The sequence below is a fragment of the Carassius gibelio genome, chromosome A20 (assembly GCF_023724105.1).
Source record: "Carassius gibelio isolate Cgi1373 ecotype wild population from Czech Republic chromosome A20, carGib1.2-hapl.c, whole genome shotgun sequence".
NCBI lineage: Eukaryota > Metazoa > Chordata > Actinopteri > Cypriniformes > Cyprinidae > Carassius > Carassius gibelio.
This window is the reverse complement of record NC_068390.1, coordinates 4,409,537-4,425,858: the sequence shown is the minus strand read 5'-3', so window position 1 is coordinate 4,425,858 and position 16,322 is coordinate 4,409,537. Positions and strand designations below refer to the sequence as shown.

General features: G+C 42.2%; 1 protein-coding gene across 3 annotated transcripts in view; it reads right to left on the bottom strand.

The window, feature by feature from the left end:
* Positions 1–9,944: 9,944 nt before the first annotated feature.
* The window catches only part of LOC127938213 (A-kinase anchor protein 7), a 28,386-nt gene continuing 22,008 nt past the window's right edge, over positions 9,945–16,322 (bottom strand). Inside the window, exons 8-9 of one of the 3 annotated variants that reach the window (XM_052534676.1) lie at positions 12,192–12,227; positions 9,945–11,187 (exon numbers count right to left, since the gene is read on the bottom strand). In XM_052534676.1, coding sequence (XP_052390636.1) covers positions 11,015–11,187; positions 12,192–12,227 — 209 coding nt within the window. In that variant the 3' untranslated portion in view covers positions 9,945–11,014. The remainder of the gene's footprint in view (positions 11,188–12,191; positions 12,228–16,322) is intronic. The other 2 variants (XM_052534677.1, XM_052534678.1) reach the window with 2 other exon arrangements.

The window sequence follows — 16,322 nt, the reverse complement described above, 5'->3', positions numbered from 1 at the left end:
CAATTAAAAAATTCCAATTCCATATTTTCCATTTTAATTTTTATGGATTGAATTTTTTTTTTTTTTTTTCTCTGATTAATTACAATTATAAAACCTATACATTTTCACATGAATTTATCACAAGTTTTTACAGAAATTACATGTTTGGGGACCTTTGAAGTGTTTTATTTTTTATTCACCTTAAAATATTAACAAAACATACTTACAGTAGCTGATTCAGAAGCGCCAGATTGTCAACTGAACCACGTATTTTTTTCTTTGCATGAACGTTTGGGGGCCTGCTTAAAAGAGGTGTTTAAGGGGGACATGGCAGAGACTTAACTTTTATAAAGAAGATCTCTTTGGATTTGAAACGGAAGTCTTTGTTACTTTACAGATCTTCTCCATGCACCAAGAGCTTGTAAAACTCCAAAGATAAAGGAAAAGTTTAAAATTGCATCATATGACCCCTTTAACTGGTTTACAAACTATATTTGCAGCTTCATCAAGGATTTTCTCTTAAGAAAAAATAAACACACATCAAAAATGAGCGGTGAGAAAGCATCTGATCATGGGCATATGTTTACACCAGCTCTGCAGCACTTTATACAGCAGATTATGCAGCTTTATAGTATTAATAATATAATTGCATATGTCATTACATGATTGATTATATAAATAAAGTGGTGAATCAGTTATTTTAACAGTTTTACAGGTAACGTTGTAAATAATGTTCAGTTTCTTGCACAGAACAATAAATTCGCTTCATAAGACCTCAAAATATTGTCAGGAGCCATGGGGATTAATGTTGTGCTCCTTGATATGCTTTTTTTGATTCTCAAAGATGGACAGCCACTGACTTGCATTCTATGAATCACCAATGAGTACATTTTCAGCTAAAAACAAGTCGCCAACATCTTGGCTGCATGTATCGGACCAGAGCATGTGTTGTATCTGCACTGTCAGAAGACGTCCAGCCACACATGCTGAACTGAAGTCTTTCTCTTTTGTAATCACAAGCACATGAACACAGAAGCTCCTCCTGCACTGCACACACAGCCTAATGGACCTCCTCACAGCTTTGTAGGAACAGCAGTAATTAAATGACGGACTCATTGTGCAGTCATTATGAACGAGATGGGAGAGGAACGGCCTTCCTGATGTGCAGCTTTTTTAAATTTAGCTGGTGTGTTTGGTAACAGAGTAAGTTTCCCAGCAGTCAGTCACTCAAACAAACCCAGCATCATTACTTGTCTGAGGAGAACAAGAGCTTTAAAACATTCATGCCCAATGAAGTTTCTCCTCATGAATAACCGAAAACAACTAAGCTGTGTGCATGTCTGCAGTAAAGCCTCATTCATGAAGCGCTTTAGAGATCTGGCATAAGACAGTTAAATATTAAAAACCCCAGTTGTTCCTTTGGTGTTTCAGCCACATCTTTATTGAGGTTACAATGTCTTGAAAACATGGAGAAAAGGAAGCTGAGTGTCTGAAACGTTGCTTAAGTCTATGACCCTGTTTCCACCTTCACTGTAATAAAGTATAGAACTAATTTATTTACCATAAACATGTCTGTGTTTATCATTTTGAGTGCAACTTTATTGAATGGTTTTGGCCATTACAATAAAATGTAACATTCCTTAAATGTGTGACACCCAGGGAGTGAAAACATGTATTTAACTTGTTTAATTTGTATTTCCTTTTTTTTTTTATAAAATAAACTGTACATACTGTAGACCAAAATATGGGAGGTTGATAAATAAATAAAACTGCATATATAATATTTTGTTCCCTTTCAATACATCACTCATACTGCATATGGGCAAAAGCTCCTTTTTCCTCGATGCTGAAGCCTTTTACGATAGCGCAGTACAACTGCACGGCCATTGGTTCAAACTGGAAAACCTTTTGAACCAATCCGCGCGAGCCTATAGTGTTGCAGCGCGCCAAAGCCTGCCAAAATGGGTGGGGTGTATGGCTATATAAACAGACATTTCGCCAAAGGATTTCAGATCTCTCTCCTTCAGCGATGACTTCTCTTCGCTGGATCTCCTTGCTGAAATGCCTTCACCTGCTGGAACAAGCTCTCCCGCCATTGAAAAAGCACCACAATGGACCAGCTGAGATTGCAGACTGCCGCCCTTGAGTGCCGATCTAGAGCTGCCCGCTTCCCACTTCCGGTCGCTTCTCAGCAGATCTCTTGGTGCCATCCAGCGCTTCTACAAGAGCAGTTTTCACCGCTCTAAACCAGCCTCACAAACGCTGTTCTCACGGCGACGGCATTGATACGAATGCAGCGTCACAGCTGTGGCACATGCAGAGCAGTCTGCATGATGACGACAGCCACGATGAGTGCGTCTTTTGCTTGGGGAAACCCCATGCTGAGGCGGGGTTCATGCGTTGGTGAGACTTCATGCTCTTATTGTGAGAACATGAGTCTTGCCTCTCTGCACTCATGGATCGCTTTGTTCAATGAAGTTCATGACAAGCTTACCAAGTCGTGGCCCGCTTATGCACTGCCTCTCCCGCAACTCTTACTTCAGTTGACGACTCTCAGGAGAAGGGCTATGAGCGAATGCTGCCCCTGGATGAGGCCATGGCTGCTCACCTCTGCCCCATTCGGCTGTGGGGTGGAAAAACAAGCCCTTCCTTCAAGCCCTGCAGGACAACCTCCACCATGGCTGGCAGAGCCTATTCGTCCGCAGGCCAAGCTGCTTCAGCGCTGCACACCATGGCCATTCTCCAGGTGTTCCAAGCAAAACTCCTCCATTCCCTGGACGAGTCTGGTATAGATGCACCTGCCTTTCATGACCTCTGCAGTGCCACGAATTTGGCCCTGCATGCCACGAAAGCCACGGCCCAGGCAATTAGACAATCCATGGCCAACCTGATTGTGCTAGGACATTTTCTGCCCAAACGCTCCAGCTCAGCCTCTGCCTCGAGTCGCCCCAGGACTGCGCCGACTCAGTATCAGAGCAAGCCTGCCCCTTCTACCTCCCAGGCAGCTCCCCAAAGGAGCAGGGCTGGAGGGCATGCCCTGTTAAGCGCACAACCCTCCCGAGAAGCCAGGGCCCCCGGCCAAGGATTGTGCTGGACCCGACGCCTCTAAAGTCTTCCTGATCCCTCTGGAAGAAAGAGAATGGGGCAAAGTCCAGCTGCGACTGGACCACCCCAAAAGCTCTCTCGCCTAGTTCCCCCATCACCCCGGTCAGGTCCGGGGGGTTGTGGACCAAGTGTTTGTTTTGCGACCTGGTCCCACTATTGTTGTGCCCACGCAAAATGCAGCTGTTTTGGCAAACACAAATATCTCACTTTTTTAAAAAGAGATTCAGTTTTCCTCTTCCACACTCATCAGTGTTCAGGCCCCTGAACAGCGGTCTGTCATCCGACGCTATCCAACCTCTTGTCAAGCAGTCCGAGGCCTGGCAGGCCTTCCCTGGAGTGTCAAAGTGGGCTTCTGGGATAATAAATCACGGCTACTCACTGTAGTTTCATACAAAGACCCCCGCATTTCCGTGGGGTGGTTCCCACTTTGGTAAAACCAGATGACACTCATGTCCTCCATGCTGAAATGATGACACTGCTAGGCAAGGAAGCTATAGAAATAGATCCCCCCTCAGAAAGCAAATCGGGGTCTATATCCGTTATTTCCGAACTGCAGTGAGTAGCCGTGAGACGGAAGTTCAGGATGTTAACGTTGAAACAGATCCTCACGCAGATTTGAGATCTGGAATTACCTAGAGACGGCATTGAGGACCTACATTGAGTGGTTATAGCCTTTCCAGCAATCTGACCATTTTTTGTCTGCTTTGGTGGCCACACCAAGGGGTCTCCATTCTCAAAGCAGTGACTCTCGCATTGGATAGTCGATGCTATCGCTTTCTGTTACTCCTCTATGGGCCTTGATTGCCCCACTCCACTAGAGGGATGGCTTCTTCATGGGCCTGGTCTAGCGGTGTCTCTATCAAAGACATCTGTGCGGGCAACTGGTCCTCACTGTCCACTTTTGTCAGATTTTCTAACCTGGACATTCTGACCTTGCATGCTCATGCTCAGGTCCTCTCTGTGTGATACAATTTGATGGCTCTGGTCCTCTCACTTGTCCCCTGGACCCCAAAGGTGTCCAAGATAAGTCTAGTCGTTCCCTGCCGTGGTACGGTGCGGTTGAATTTGTTCCCCATGCAGTATGAGTGTATTGAAAGGGAACCAAGGTTACATTCGTAACCGAGCACGTTAAAAAAAGAGTTTTATAATTTGCATACAGAGATTCATACACTTTATTAATAAACACAGATTGTGCTGTGTGTCTGTTTATGGCCCTCTTTCCTGTTAAAAAGTGTATTTTGTGATTCAATCACAATCAGTACAAAATACAGGCATCTACAGGGTCTTTTCATGATGGGATCACTGAATCCACATATGGAGGACATCAGAAATGCTTGACATGTGCTGGAGATGTGTCCTGGAATACAGTGGAGCTCCGCCTATTCACCTGTCAATCAAACACCAACAATCTGAAATACTCCCAGTTATTTGCAGCTGACGTCTGGAGACAGGCCTTTCCAGTAATCACGTCAAAGCAGTTACTAAATAGGCGGTGGGCTGGCCACGCTCTTCAAAAATGAGTACAGATGCCGGTTACTACCTGCACTTGTCTATAATAGTTTTGAACTTCAGCTGTTTGTGGCTGATCTAGATTATCCTGTATTGTTTGCAGTTATTTATCGCCCACCAAAGCCAAACAAAGATTTTATGCATGAGTTCTCTGAGTTTTTAGCTGATGTTGTTCCTAAATATGATAAGCTTTTGGTTTGTGGGGATTTCAATATCCATGTGTGTTGTCCCTCAAACCCACTTGCTCATGATTTTAAAACTCTTTTAAGTTCTTTTGGCTTAAATCAATGTGTGGAAGGTCCGACACATCAACTTGGCCACACGTTGGATCTCATTATTTCACACGGGCTCTCAGTTTCACTTGAAGAAATAACAGAATCTGGTATCTCAGATCACTTCCCCATTAGATTTGAGATCAGTATTCCACCACCCACTAGTAAACCTGTCTCCTCAGCCTCTAGGCGCCGCTGCATCACACCCTCTGTAGGTGTAGAGTTTGCTTCTGTGTTTATGGGCTCACAGTTTTATGCTATGAATGGTCTGGTCTCTCCTTCATCCCCAGATAATATTCTTTCTGTGTTTCTCTCCACAAGCACTGAAATTCTAGACTCTATTGCCCCTTTTCGGACTAAATCTATTAAACCTAAGGTGGATCCTTGGCTAAATGACACCACAAGGGCCCTTAGGCAACACTGTAGGCAAGCCGAACGAAAGTGGAAAAAGGACAAATTATTTTCTTCACTAGGTTTATTAAGAGACAGCCTAGCCACATACCAGAAGGCTGTGAAGGCGGCGAAGATGCACTATCTTTCTTCAGTCATAAATAGCAGTTGTCATGAACCTAGAGTTTTATTTAATACCATTAACTCTGTGTTGAATCCATGCACCTCTGATCCGACAGAGGTTTCAGTTAGTACATGTGAGAAATTTCTTGGTTATTTTACGGACAAAGTAGCAGCTGTCAGGCAAAACTGCAGTGCTAATTTTAACGTGTTTGTACCTGCTGCTCCGGTGCTTTCTGCTGTTTTTGAGGATTTTAAGCCAGTTTCACTTACACTGCTTTCTGAGGTAGTGCAGCACATGAAACCCACCAACTGTCCGTTAGACATTGTCCCAGCCAGGATAGTGAAAGAAGTTTTTAATACCGCCATTGGGTCAAGTTTACTCACTTTAATTAATTTGTGTCTTAGTCTAGGTTGTGTCCCAGCTGCATTTAAACATGCTGTGGTCAGGCCCCTACTTAAGAAACCAAATCTTGACCCTTCAGTGTTATCTAACTTTAGACCAGTTTCTCATCTGCCTTTTCTGTCAAAGGTTTTGGAAAAAGTTGTTTTTATACAGTTACAAGCCTTTATGCAGAAAAATTCTGTCCTCGAAAAATTTCAGTCTGGTTTTAGATCACGTCACAGTACCGAGTCTGCACTGCTAAGAGTACATAATGATATTGCCTTGTCTGTGGATGCCGGGAGTCCTGCTGTGTTAGTGCTTTTGGACCTCACAGCAGCGTTCGATACGGTGGACCATGCAGTCCTCCTCTCTCGTCTTGAGCATTGTGTGGGCATTCGAGGTTTGGCACTTCAATGGTTTAGCTCCTATTTAGCAGATAGGAGCTTCTCTGTTATGATTGGTGAATGCTCTTCGTCGGCTGCTCCTCTTTCTTGTGGGGTACCCCAGGGTTCAATTCTTGGCCCAATCTTGTTTTCTTTATATATGTTGCCGTTAGGGAGTATTATAGGAAAGCACAATCTATCCTTTCACTGTTATGCTGATGACTTGCAGATTTATTTGCCTTTAAAACCGAATGATAATGTCTCACTAGACTCCCTACTTAGTTGTATCGATGATATTAGGATGTGGTTGTCACAAAATTTTCTTAGTTTAAATAATGAAAAAACGGAGTGTATCATCTTCGGCAACCCAAACGGTTCAGCGGTGACTTTGGGGGCTTTGGCTCCATACCTTAAGCCTGCTGTCAGAAATTTAGGGGTTACTTTTGATTGCGACATGAAATTTGACAAGCAAATCAGCAATATTGTCAAAATGAGTTTTTTTCAGCTTCGTCTTCTAGCTAAAGTTAAGCCTTTTCTTAATAGGCATGATCTAGAAAAGGTGATTCATGCTTTTATTAGTTCGAGGTTGGATTATTGTAATGCTCTCTATGTAGGTTTAAGTCAAGGCTCTATTGCACGACTTCAACTTGTGCAAAATGCTGCCGCTCGGTTTTTAACAAATACACCTAAGCGTGTACACATTACTCCTGTCCTCTATTCCTTACACTGGCTTCCAGTACAGTTTAGAATAGATTTTAAGATTTTGTTGTTCGTTTTTAAGGCCCTAAATGGCCGAGCACCGGAGTACATAAGTGAGATTTTAACCCTGCGTGAGCACAGCCGGTCGTTACGGTCTTCAAATCAACTGGTTTTAGAAGTCCCAAGGTCAAAGTACAAGCGTTGGGGTGATCAGGCGTTTGCAGTTGCTGCCCCAAGACTTTGGAACAAGTTACCCCCTGATATCCGTACAACTGCAGATGAAACTCTTTTTAGGTCTAAACTTAAAACCCACCTGTTTAGGATGGCTTTTAATACATAGTAGTGGTGACACAATTTCCCTCTTGCTGTTTTCTTTTTTGTTATATGTATTTATTGTATGATATGATGTTTATTGTATTCTATGATGTGAAGCACTTTGGATACCTGACAGTTGTTGTAAAGCGCTATACAAATAAATGTTGATTGATTGATTGATAAATCAGCATACATCATCTGAAAAACACTACAAGAATTAGATGTTCTGTTTCCAGTCCAGACTGTTTAGTTGTGCTTTCACTGAATGAGCACTGCTACGTCTGAACTGATCACTGTATTTTGTCTGTCATTTTCTATTCTTAACTGTTTTTCATTTTAAATCATAAAAAAAAAATCATTTTAGAATTGAAATCCTTGCTTATATGACTGTGATTTTTCTTTTCTTTTATCTAAAGCATTTTGAAGTACCATTGTGTATGAAATGTGCTATATAAATAAACTTGCCTAATAAGAAATTAACCTAACCTCAATCACACACAGACTTCACATGACCTCAGGACCTGCATGCTCTGACATTTCACCTCTGATATAATGGCCTCGGTCCAGATGTGAGGTTCAGAACAGGTATTCCTCCAAAATAACTACGAACCATCACCTGAGATGGATTTTCATACGAGTTGTAAACGGCTCAGTCAGAGATTCTCCAGAACCACCTGACATCATATTTTGCTCAAAGGTGGAGTCATAAATGTTTAGTTGCATGTATCATAATCCAAATGTGAATCAGACTGAAGATAAGAATCAGAGTTTATGAAGCAGATATTCATTAGTGCATCAGTGTGTGTTTATGACAGCTGTGATTATATGTGATTAAGGGTCAAAGTCTCTCAGCAGAAGAAGCCTGGGCCACATCCAAACCATTTCCTGCTAGCTGAAGTCAACACGTGTCGAGTGCTGTTCCCAGAAAACTGACCTTTGATTCAATTAAGTGTTGAGATCATGCACCATTTATCTTTGTTCCTTCGTTCTCTGTGCAGTCCTGCTCTTTTGTGACATTAAAACGCTGGATTCATTGTTCTGACGTCATGTTTACACTTACATTGGCCTAAAAGTACAGCTGTTATTGGGATCTAGGGATCAGTTTTTACAGAAAAGCCCCCAAAATCAATTGTAATGTGTGAATTAATTAATTAACACCAATTTAATGCATCAAAAATGAAGTAAAAACTAATATTCTGAAGTGTGGTTACAATTTATAATAACTGTTTCTATGTGCATATGTTGTCAAATGCAATTTATTAGTTTGATGCAAAGCTGAGTTTTCACCAGTCATCTTAGTGTGAACATTGACTGTAATAATGTGCTGTACTGAATTAAAAGTCGAAAGAAATGTAAATATATAAATACATATTATAAGAGAATACATATTAAAAACAAAAGAATGTCAATGGTGTGATCACACACTGTGCTCACATCAGATTGTTTATGGCTGGTGCTCTGTGATACTTTGAGCCTTCAATCAGTCATGTATTAACAGTTCAGAAGAAACCATAAACATCAGGAGAATGGCTCATATACATTCTGAAGGAGTGTAACAGCAGCTAGGACAGTAAAAATGAAGGCTGTTGTATGTCAGAGCATTATGGGTTTGGACAGATCCGTCTGTGCTTCATGACACACAAGACCTTCAGGGTGATGCTGAAACTACACCGCTGTCCCAGACCCCGAAAACCAGCTGTTAAACACTTACTGTTTGCTTTTACAGGCAGTGAACAATGGTTTATTTGTGGTTTGAGTTAAAAATATTCCTCCCATGTCTGGAAATAATTTGGGGCCAAACTGCCTCCTGCTCGACATCTGTGTGTCACATGAAGGAGTGTTTTGGAGAGGTTTTAAGAAAGAAAACATCAAGAGGTGAATCATGTGAACTGTTCAAAGAAACATGAACACTGTACTACTGTTCAGAAGTTCAGGGTCACCAAGACTACATTTACTGAAATACTGTAAAATATCTGTTAAAGTGTAATTTATTTCTGTGATGCTCCGCTGTATTTCCAGCATCATTCCTCCAGTCTTCAGTGTCACATGATCTTCAGAAATCAGAATAATATGATGATTTACTGCTCAAGAAACATGAAGATTATTATCAGTGTTGAACACAGTTGTGCTGCATAATATTTCTGTGGAAACCGTGATACATTTTATTGAGTTCAAAAGAACAGCATTTATTTGAAATAGACATCTTTTGTAACAATAAAATAAAGGTACTAGTACTCCCAGATTTAAAAGTGTATCTTTATATCGAATTACTCTCAATAAATACCAGAGGTTTTAATATGACAGTTTATGATTTAGATAAAAATTATTAGATACATTATGTATATTTTATACATATTATGTGTCTCATGTCCACAAGTATTTACAATTTTTTATGTTTTAAGAATTAATTTTTTTGTCCCTTTGAATTATATGGCATCTAAATGTCATCTAAAAAATCTAAAAGTTTTCTCCATGCAAACATTGTTTTATTCACCCAGCTGAGAAAGAATTAGCAACGCGAGCTTAAGAAGCGAAATCCTCTTTCTGCCTGTGATGGCTTCACCTCAGTTAAACTTGTAGTCCTGGTGTCAGAAGTCTAGAGCTTGGATGCGTCGAGGCTGTTCTCCATCGTGCTTTGACTTCTCTCACGCTCAGCAGACGGCTGGCAATATGCTGATTTCAGAAGATCAGGGAAAAAATAGTCCACCGTGAAGTCGGAGGCGTTGCAAATGTGTCTCAGAAAGCCCTGCCAACATGACTCTGAGATACAAGACTCAAGAGAAGGAATCACGTCACTCGCTCTCATCTCCTCCTTTATTTTAAGAGTAAAAAACGATGACATCATAGCACTGTTTACATGAATGGAGCTGGCTTCAACACTTCATCAGAACGGGCAAACTCAAGAAAGATCAGGACGGGGCCATAAAAAAAACACAACACATTTTAAGGTTCTGGTGGAAATACGGAAAAGCTAAACTGAAACGGCATGTTCTTCAGCAATATCAGGAGGAGTGATTTCTCTAAGGCCACTGGGTGCTCATCTGAAGCATCACAGACAAATTCATCAAATCAGCTCATATACATTTGAATTCCTCACAAAAAAAATCATATAATAATATTCTTTTTAAGACCGGCTTCGCTTCAGTAAGAACGCTGTGGACTGATGTGTGTGTGTGTGTGTGAGTGAGTGTGTTTACTCTGAGATGGTTGTGTGTGTCCATGAGCTTCAGTGTGGACTTCCTCTGACGGCCGAGTCCAGTTCCTGTCGAATCTTAGCTCGGATGTGTTCCTGTGCTAACAGTGTCTTGATGGCCTCTACCTGCGTCCGCCTGCGCTCTCTTTCACAGTCCATTCTGCTCCGAGCAGACGCACACCCTACGACACACACACACACACACATCATCTGACAGTGAAACACGTATGCAGGGTTACACACACACACACACACACAGCATCACTCTCAGCATGTTCAGAGCTCTCTCAGAGGTTCAGGCCTGCAGGTCATAGGTCAAACTGAGCAGTTCACTGTGACTGTCAGACGTGAAGATGCCAAAGCAACACCGACAGACTGAAACAGCCTCCAGACACTACAGCAGCGTGTGTGTGTGTGTGTGTGTGTGTGTGTGTGTGTGAACCCGTGTGCTGTTCTCTGAAGGATCCGTCACTAATAAAGTCAAACACACAGAGTGATGCAGGACGGGGAAAGACAGGAAAATCAAGTTCAGTTTGAGTGCTGTGTGCGTCTTCACTCTGCTCTTCTTCAGCTCAACTCAAACGGCTCTCTGCTGCGCTCTGGCGCCCCCTGGCAGGTGGAGGTGTGTGGAGGCTCTCTGCCCGGTCGCTCGGGGCTCACACGCTCATTTGGTGCTGGGGAGTTTGCCGGTGGCCCCCGGTGGCCCCTTGTCTTTCAGCATGGAGCCGTTCTGCTGAGTCTCCTCCATGTACTGCTGGACGGCCTTCAACACGGCATCCTCCACCAGCCGCTTACTCAGACTCACTAACTCCTCATCCGCCGGGGCTTTCTTAACACCTACACACACACACACACACACACACAGACAGAGAGGCATCAGTAAAAGCTGTCTGTCACACACACACAGATCTGATCACACACACACGTGTTGCTCACACAGGGTTACAGGTGCTGATGAGGAACTTCACATTTTACCAGCTAAAGCTCTTTCTCTTTCTCAGCCTTCAGACGATCTGTTCATCATGAGATTAATCTGAACAGGAATAATGCAGGGATGCACAGATACTGACCGATTCAGCTGATGACCCATGAATACACTACTGTTCAAAACTTTGGAATAAGTACGGCTTTGAAATGTTCTTGAAAGAAGTCTCTTCTGCTCACCAAGGCTGCATTTATCTGTTCACAAAATACAGTAAATATTGTGTAATATTATTAGAATTTCACACAGCTGTTTTCTGTGTGAATCTCTGTTAAAGTGTAATGTATTTCTGTGATGTGCAGCTGTATTTTCAGCAGCTGTGCTGATTGTGGTATGTTTTATTTTTCAGGATTCAAATATGAACAAAGTTCAAAAGAACAGCTTTTATTTGAAATAGACATCTTTTGTAACATTATATTCGTTTTAACTGTCACTTTTGATCAAGTTAATGCATCCTTGATGAACAAAAGTCTTAATTTCCTTAAAAAACTATACTGATATATAACAGTCAATGTTTAGTACTTTTTTTGTAAATTTGAGAGTAAAATAATTTACTGTAATTCTGACATCTAATAATCATAAATACATAACATTTAGTATGTTACACTAGATCTAAGCATTGCTTTAATGTTTGTTGTGTCTTCTACAGTACTTCTGTCACCCGGCACAGAAGAATGACTGTGATATGAGCAGTTCAGTCGTTTTACTCTGATATACCGTGCATCCCTTGAGTAATGGATAAGATGACAGTCTTGACTACTAAACAAACAGTGTGGTGAATCTGTGTCTACTCCCTCAGTAGTAGGGTCGTGAGGGGTTGAAGCACACTACACACAGACATGAAGAGGGGAACACGTACTTGTCCGTGCAGCACGCTGCCTGCTTTGCACAAGATCTGTAAGATAAACAACACATTATCAACCTGAAGTGATTTCCTCACACTCTGAGCATCACAAACCATCAGAATCACCCAGATGGTCTGAAGCAGGACGAGACCCACTGATTCATCGCTTCACCACAGCTCATCCACGGCTTCTAGATCACCTTTTCTAGATTTCAGAACAATTATGACAGCTTTGATTCTTCGGCTGCATGAGCATAACATTAACGACATTGCTGATTATTTCCCTTGATACTGTAATTTTGATTACGAAAGGCTGATATCGCACAATAAATGTCTGATTGAGCCACACCTGCACCTTGTTGATTTGAATGGGAGTGTCACTGCAGTGCATGTTGGGTAAAACACTGTCTACAATGCATCAAATGCAACAGTCAATTTAGAAGTATAGAAATACTTCAAAGCATTGCTTTTTCTTGTTCTTCAGCACAAACACAAGAAAAACGCGATGCAACAGGAGCAGATCTGAAATGAACCGGATCATAATCTCAGTTACGTATTTAATTGTGCAGCTTCATTTGATTCTGTAATTGATTTGATTCTCGTATCAGTACACTGTGTACTGTGTGTCTTGTTTACAACAGACACAATAACTGTTAATTGAATCATTGAACAAGACACAACAACAGACTCTGCGGTGTCTCTCTGTTAGTCTCATGCTCTGGCTATATTAAATGCTCTTGTCTTTTACTTGTTTAAAATCTTTCTCAAACCACAAAACATTGAACTGTTCGAGCATCAGAAAAGCTTCCAGGCACTTGAGACGCACTTAAAATTCAGGAAAACCAACCGATGCATAACCTTACAACATCCAGCACTCAATTCTCGAGGTTTAAATCACTCCATGTTTGACTCCCTGAACATCTACAGTTCAGTCAACTTGACAAACTTCCCCAAAAACACTGCAATAAAAACTCTTTCTCAATCATTGAGGCAATAACTGGATGGACCTTAACCACAGATACAAGACTGACAGTGTTATGACACGTCAAATAATAAATATCCAGAGTGGCTATTTTTTGATGGAGTTCTCATCTTCTACTACTATTTGTCCATAATCCATAATAATGTGCTGTTCGGATGTTTTGGTTCAGACACTGGTTTGTGGGCGTCTGTGTTCCTCAGATGGCATTTCCTCAGGAAGCCTCCCTCCGGTCTCCTGATTCATGTCATCTCCTGCGAGCCTCAGGTCAGGATCTGTGATGAAGACGCTGGTCCTGGATCAGTGTTATTCACACCTCTAATAACCAGCGTGTGTATTCACCATGGTCTGTTTGTCTTCCGCTCTCTTTAGAAAGCCAAGTGCCAGCTGCTATTTCAAGAACTCATCTCCAGTGAAATGTTTCTGGTGAGCAGCCAGTGAGACTCTCAGGACTGGTCTGTTACTACAAAACCTGCCCTATTATGGCCTCTGCTTTTCACACCTCACATTTCTAATGTATAAATTTGTTTAATTCCTCTTTACACCATTATAAGCTTCTTATAATGCTCATATAAGTGAAGTATACAACCAGTCAAGCTGGAGTGAAGCTGGTTCTCCTTCAGTTTGCTCTTGTCGTCAACACACCTTTCATCTACATTTTGTCTATGGGACTAAGATACCTTAATTAACAATTATCTGCCATATTTGAGATTAATTGACAATTGTCAGTATCTGCCAATGTGTTTTCTGTTTGGCCGATAAGTGTTAGAAGTGGGACTTTTATTTTGACAGCGCTGAGCCTGTCAGACACATGAGCTCTATAACACTATAATAGGATTACAGAGTGCTGTATTAACAACTTTAACTCATAACTCATTCAACTCATTGATTTAGTTCTAATTTAGGAATGATTATGTAACGTATAAATGTAGTTATATTGTGATGCAAATCTTTAAATAAAACACTGTAATGTCAGGTGTTTACATGACACTTTTTTCAACTAAAAACTGAAAACGTTTTGTGTGTTTTTGCTGTTCGGGAGCCTGCAAACACAAACTTTTGAAAACAGGTTTCAAAGGGGCAGTCTTCGAAAATTATACCTGAATTGTAAACTACAAAAAATGTTCATTTGTGAAATTGGTGACTCGTGTTCATGCAAATGATGTGATCGGTCTATACGTGTGAGTTTCTTTACAAACCAACATCGCCAACTACTGGCCTGGCATCAATAATACAGCGCTTTTAGTCATTTTCATACATCTTTGTGAACAGGGCTCATTTTTAAAAACGTTGTCGTCTATACACAAAATGTTTCTGTTTTTAGTCTACTGTGGTTGTGCAGACATACCCTCATATAAGATGAAAGATGTCAGCTCTACCCATCATAAACCCCTCTCGGTCCACGACGACTGCTCAGCAGTGAGGGAACAAGACTTAAATCTGGAAACACTTCTTTGTGTTTCCAGATTTCTCAAATCTGAGAGTTTGGCAAACCAGCCTCAGCTCGAATGAGATCCATCAAAAATGTGAATCATACACAGAATGTCCAACATTTTGATGGTGAGCCAATGAGAGCTGTGAGTTTGGGCGCTCTTATCTGTGTGTATCTCTGGAGAACCGCACAAGATAATCAAATCTGACCTTACACACACACACACACACACACACACACGAACACTTGTGTACAGCCTGAGCTCAAGGCTGGTGTTTCTGCTCTGATGCATCGCTGTCCTTCAGTCCATCTCAACAAACACAAGACCACACACACAGCAGAAGAGAGAAGCCTTGGTTCACACACTGAGACGTGTTTAAGAGATGAGCATCAAACACTGTTCCTCTGGTGGGGAGTGTGTGTGTGTGTGTTCCTCATCTCCAGGACATCAGACAGTGTGTGTGAATGTGCAGAAGGCCATGCTGTGTGTGTGTGTGTTATTTATATGCATCCCACTGCTTTAACACAAAGCTCCGGCTCTGAGAGCATCACACACACACACACACACACACACACACACACACACACACACTGATCTCTCGCTGTGACTCCGTCAGCTTCACAACACACTGTTTCTGAGCCCATGAGCTCTTCCCATGCATACAGTGCTGCTCTCTCAGGTGTGACGCTCCTCACCATCACGTGAGCTCTAAGTAGGGCACGAGCTTTAGTGCACACCGAGTGCAGCGTCAAACTGAGGCTCATCCAAACGCTGACGGACTACGCTCCTGTGAGACGCATCCTGATGTCAAACTAACGAGCAATCATGCTGCCTTCCATGCAGATGAGAAGCTCATACTGAACACAGTCTTAAAATAAAGCCTCCACAAGAGGGTTTCACAGTTATTCCACAGAAGAACCATTTCGGGTTCCCCAAAGACCCTTTCAGTGAACAGGTTTAAATGTATGTATATTGTAGCACCTCGACTTCACTCTGTCAGACTTCATTACAGTATTTCATCTCCACTCGAAGAGCAGATTGCACTGCACACAGGAACACATACTCTATAAGAGACGACAGGGAGCCACGACGAGCAGACAACAATGAAAAAGATCTTCAAGCTTCATTTCTCTTTCTAGAGCCTGGTGTGCCTTCATTACAGACTGAAAGCCAACTTCAGAACCATCTGATCTTGATCTCAACCCTAAGACCTGAATGTGATGAGGTATCTCACTGGTATTTCAGTGTGTTTGGTGACACACACATCAGCGCAGAAGAGCTTCTGTGACACCCACATGCAGACACAGACACTCCCACGTCAGACAGACCCCAATCAGGGCATGAAATCACACTAATCATCGCAAGCCAAGCATCGTTCAGACATCTGGAGCCTCACGACGCTGTGTCCACACACTTACTGAGCTTATCCTCCGGTCGGGAGAGAGGGAAGCAGCACAGCTGTCCCATGATGCCTGCCTTTGTCCGGCTTCTCTGTCCTCAAGCACAGGAGCGGTACAATCCAGCCATGCTGCGAGCGGCACAGTGAGTGTGTGACTGCCCCTCGCTCCACTGCGATTATGCAAGCGTGTGTGTGTGTGTGTGGAGGGGGCTGGTGGGAGATTGGCCGGCTGTAGCTCCGCCTCCATCCTCATGCCAGCTTGAATAATTGCTCTGTAATAGACAGCGGCTTATTGCTGTGTGTGTGTGTGTGTGTGTGTGTGTGAGCTCAGTGAA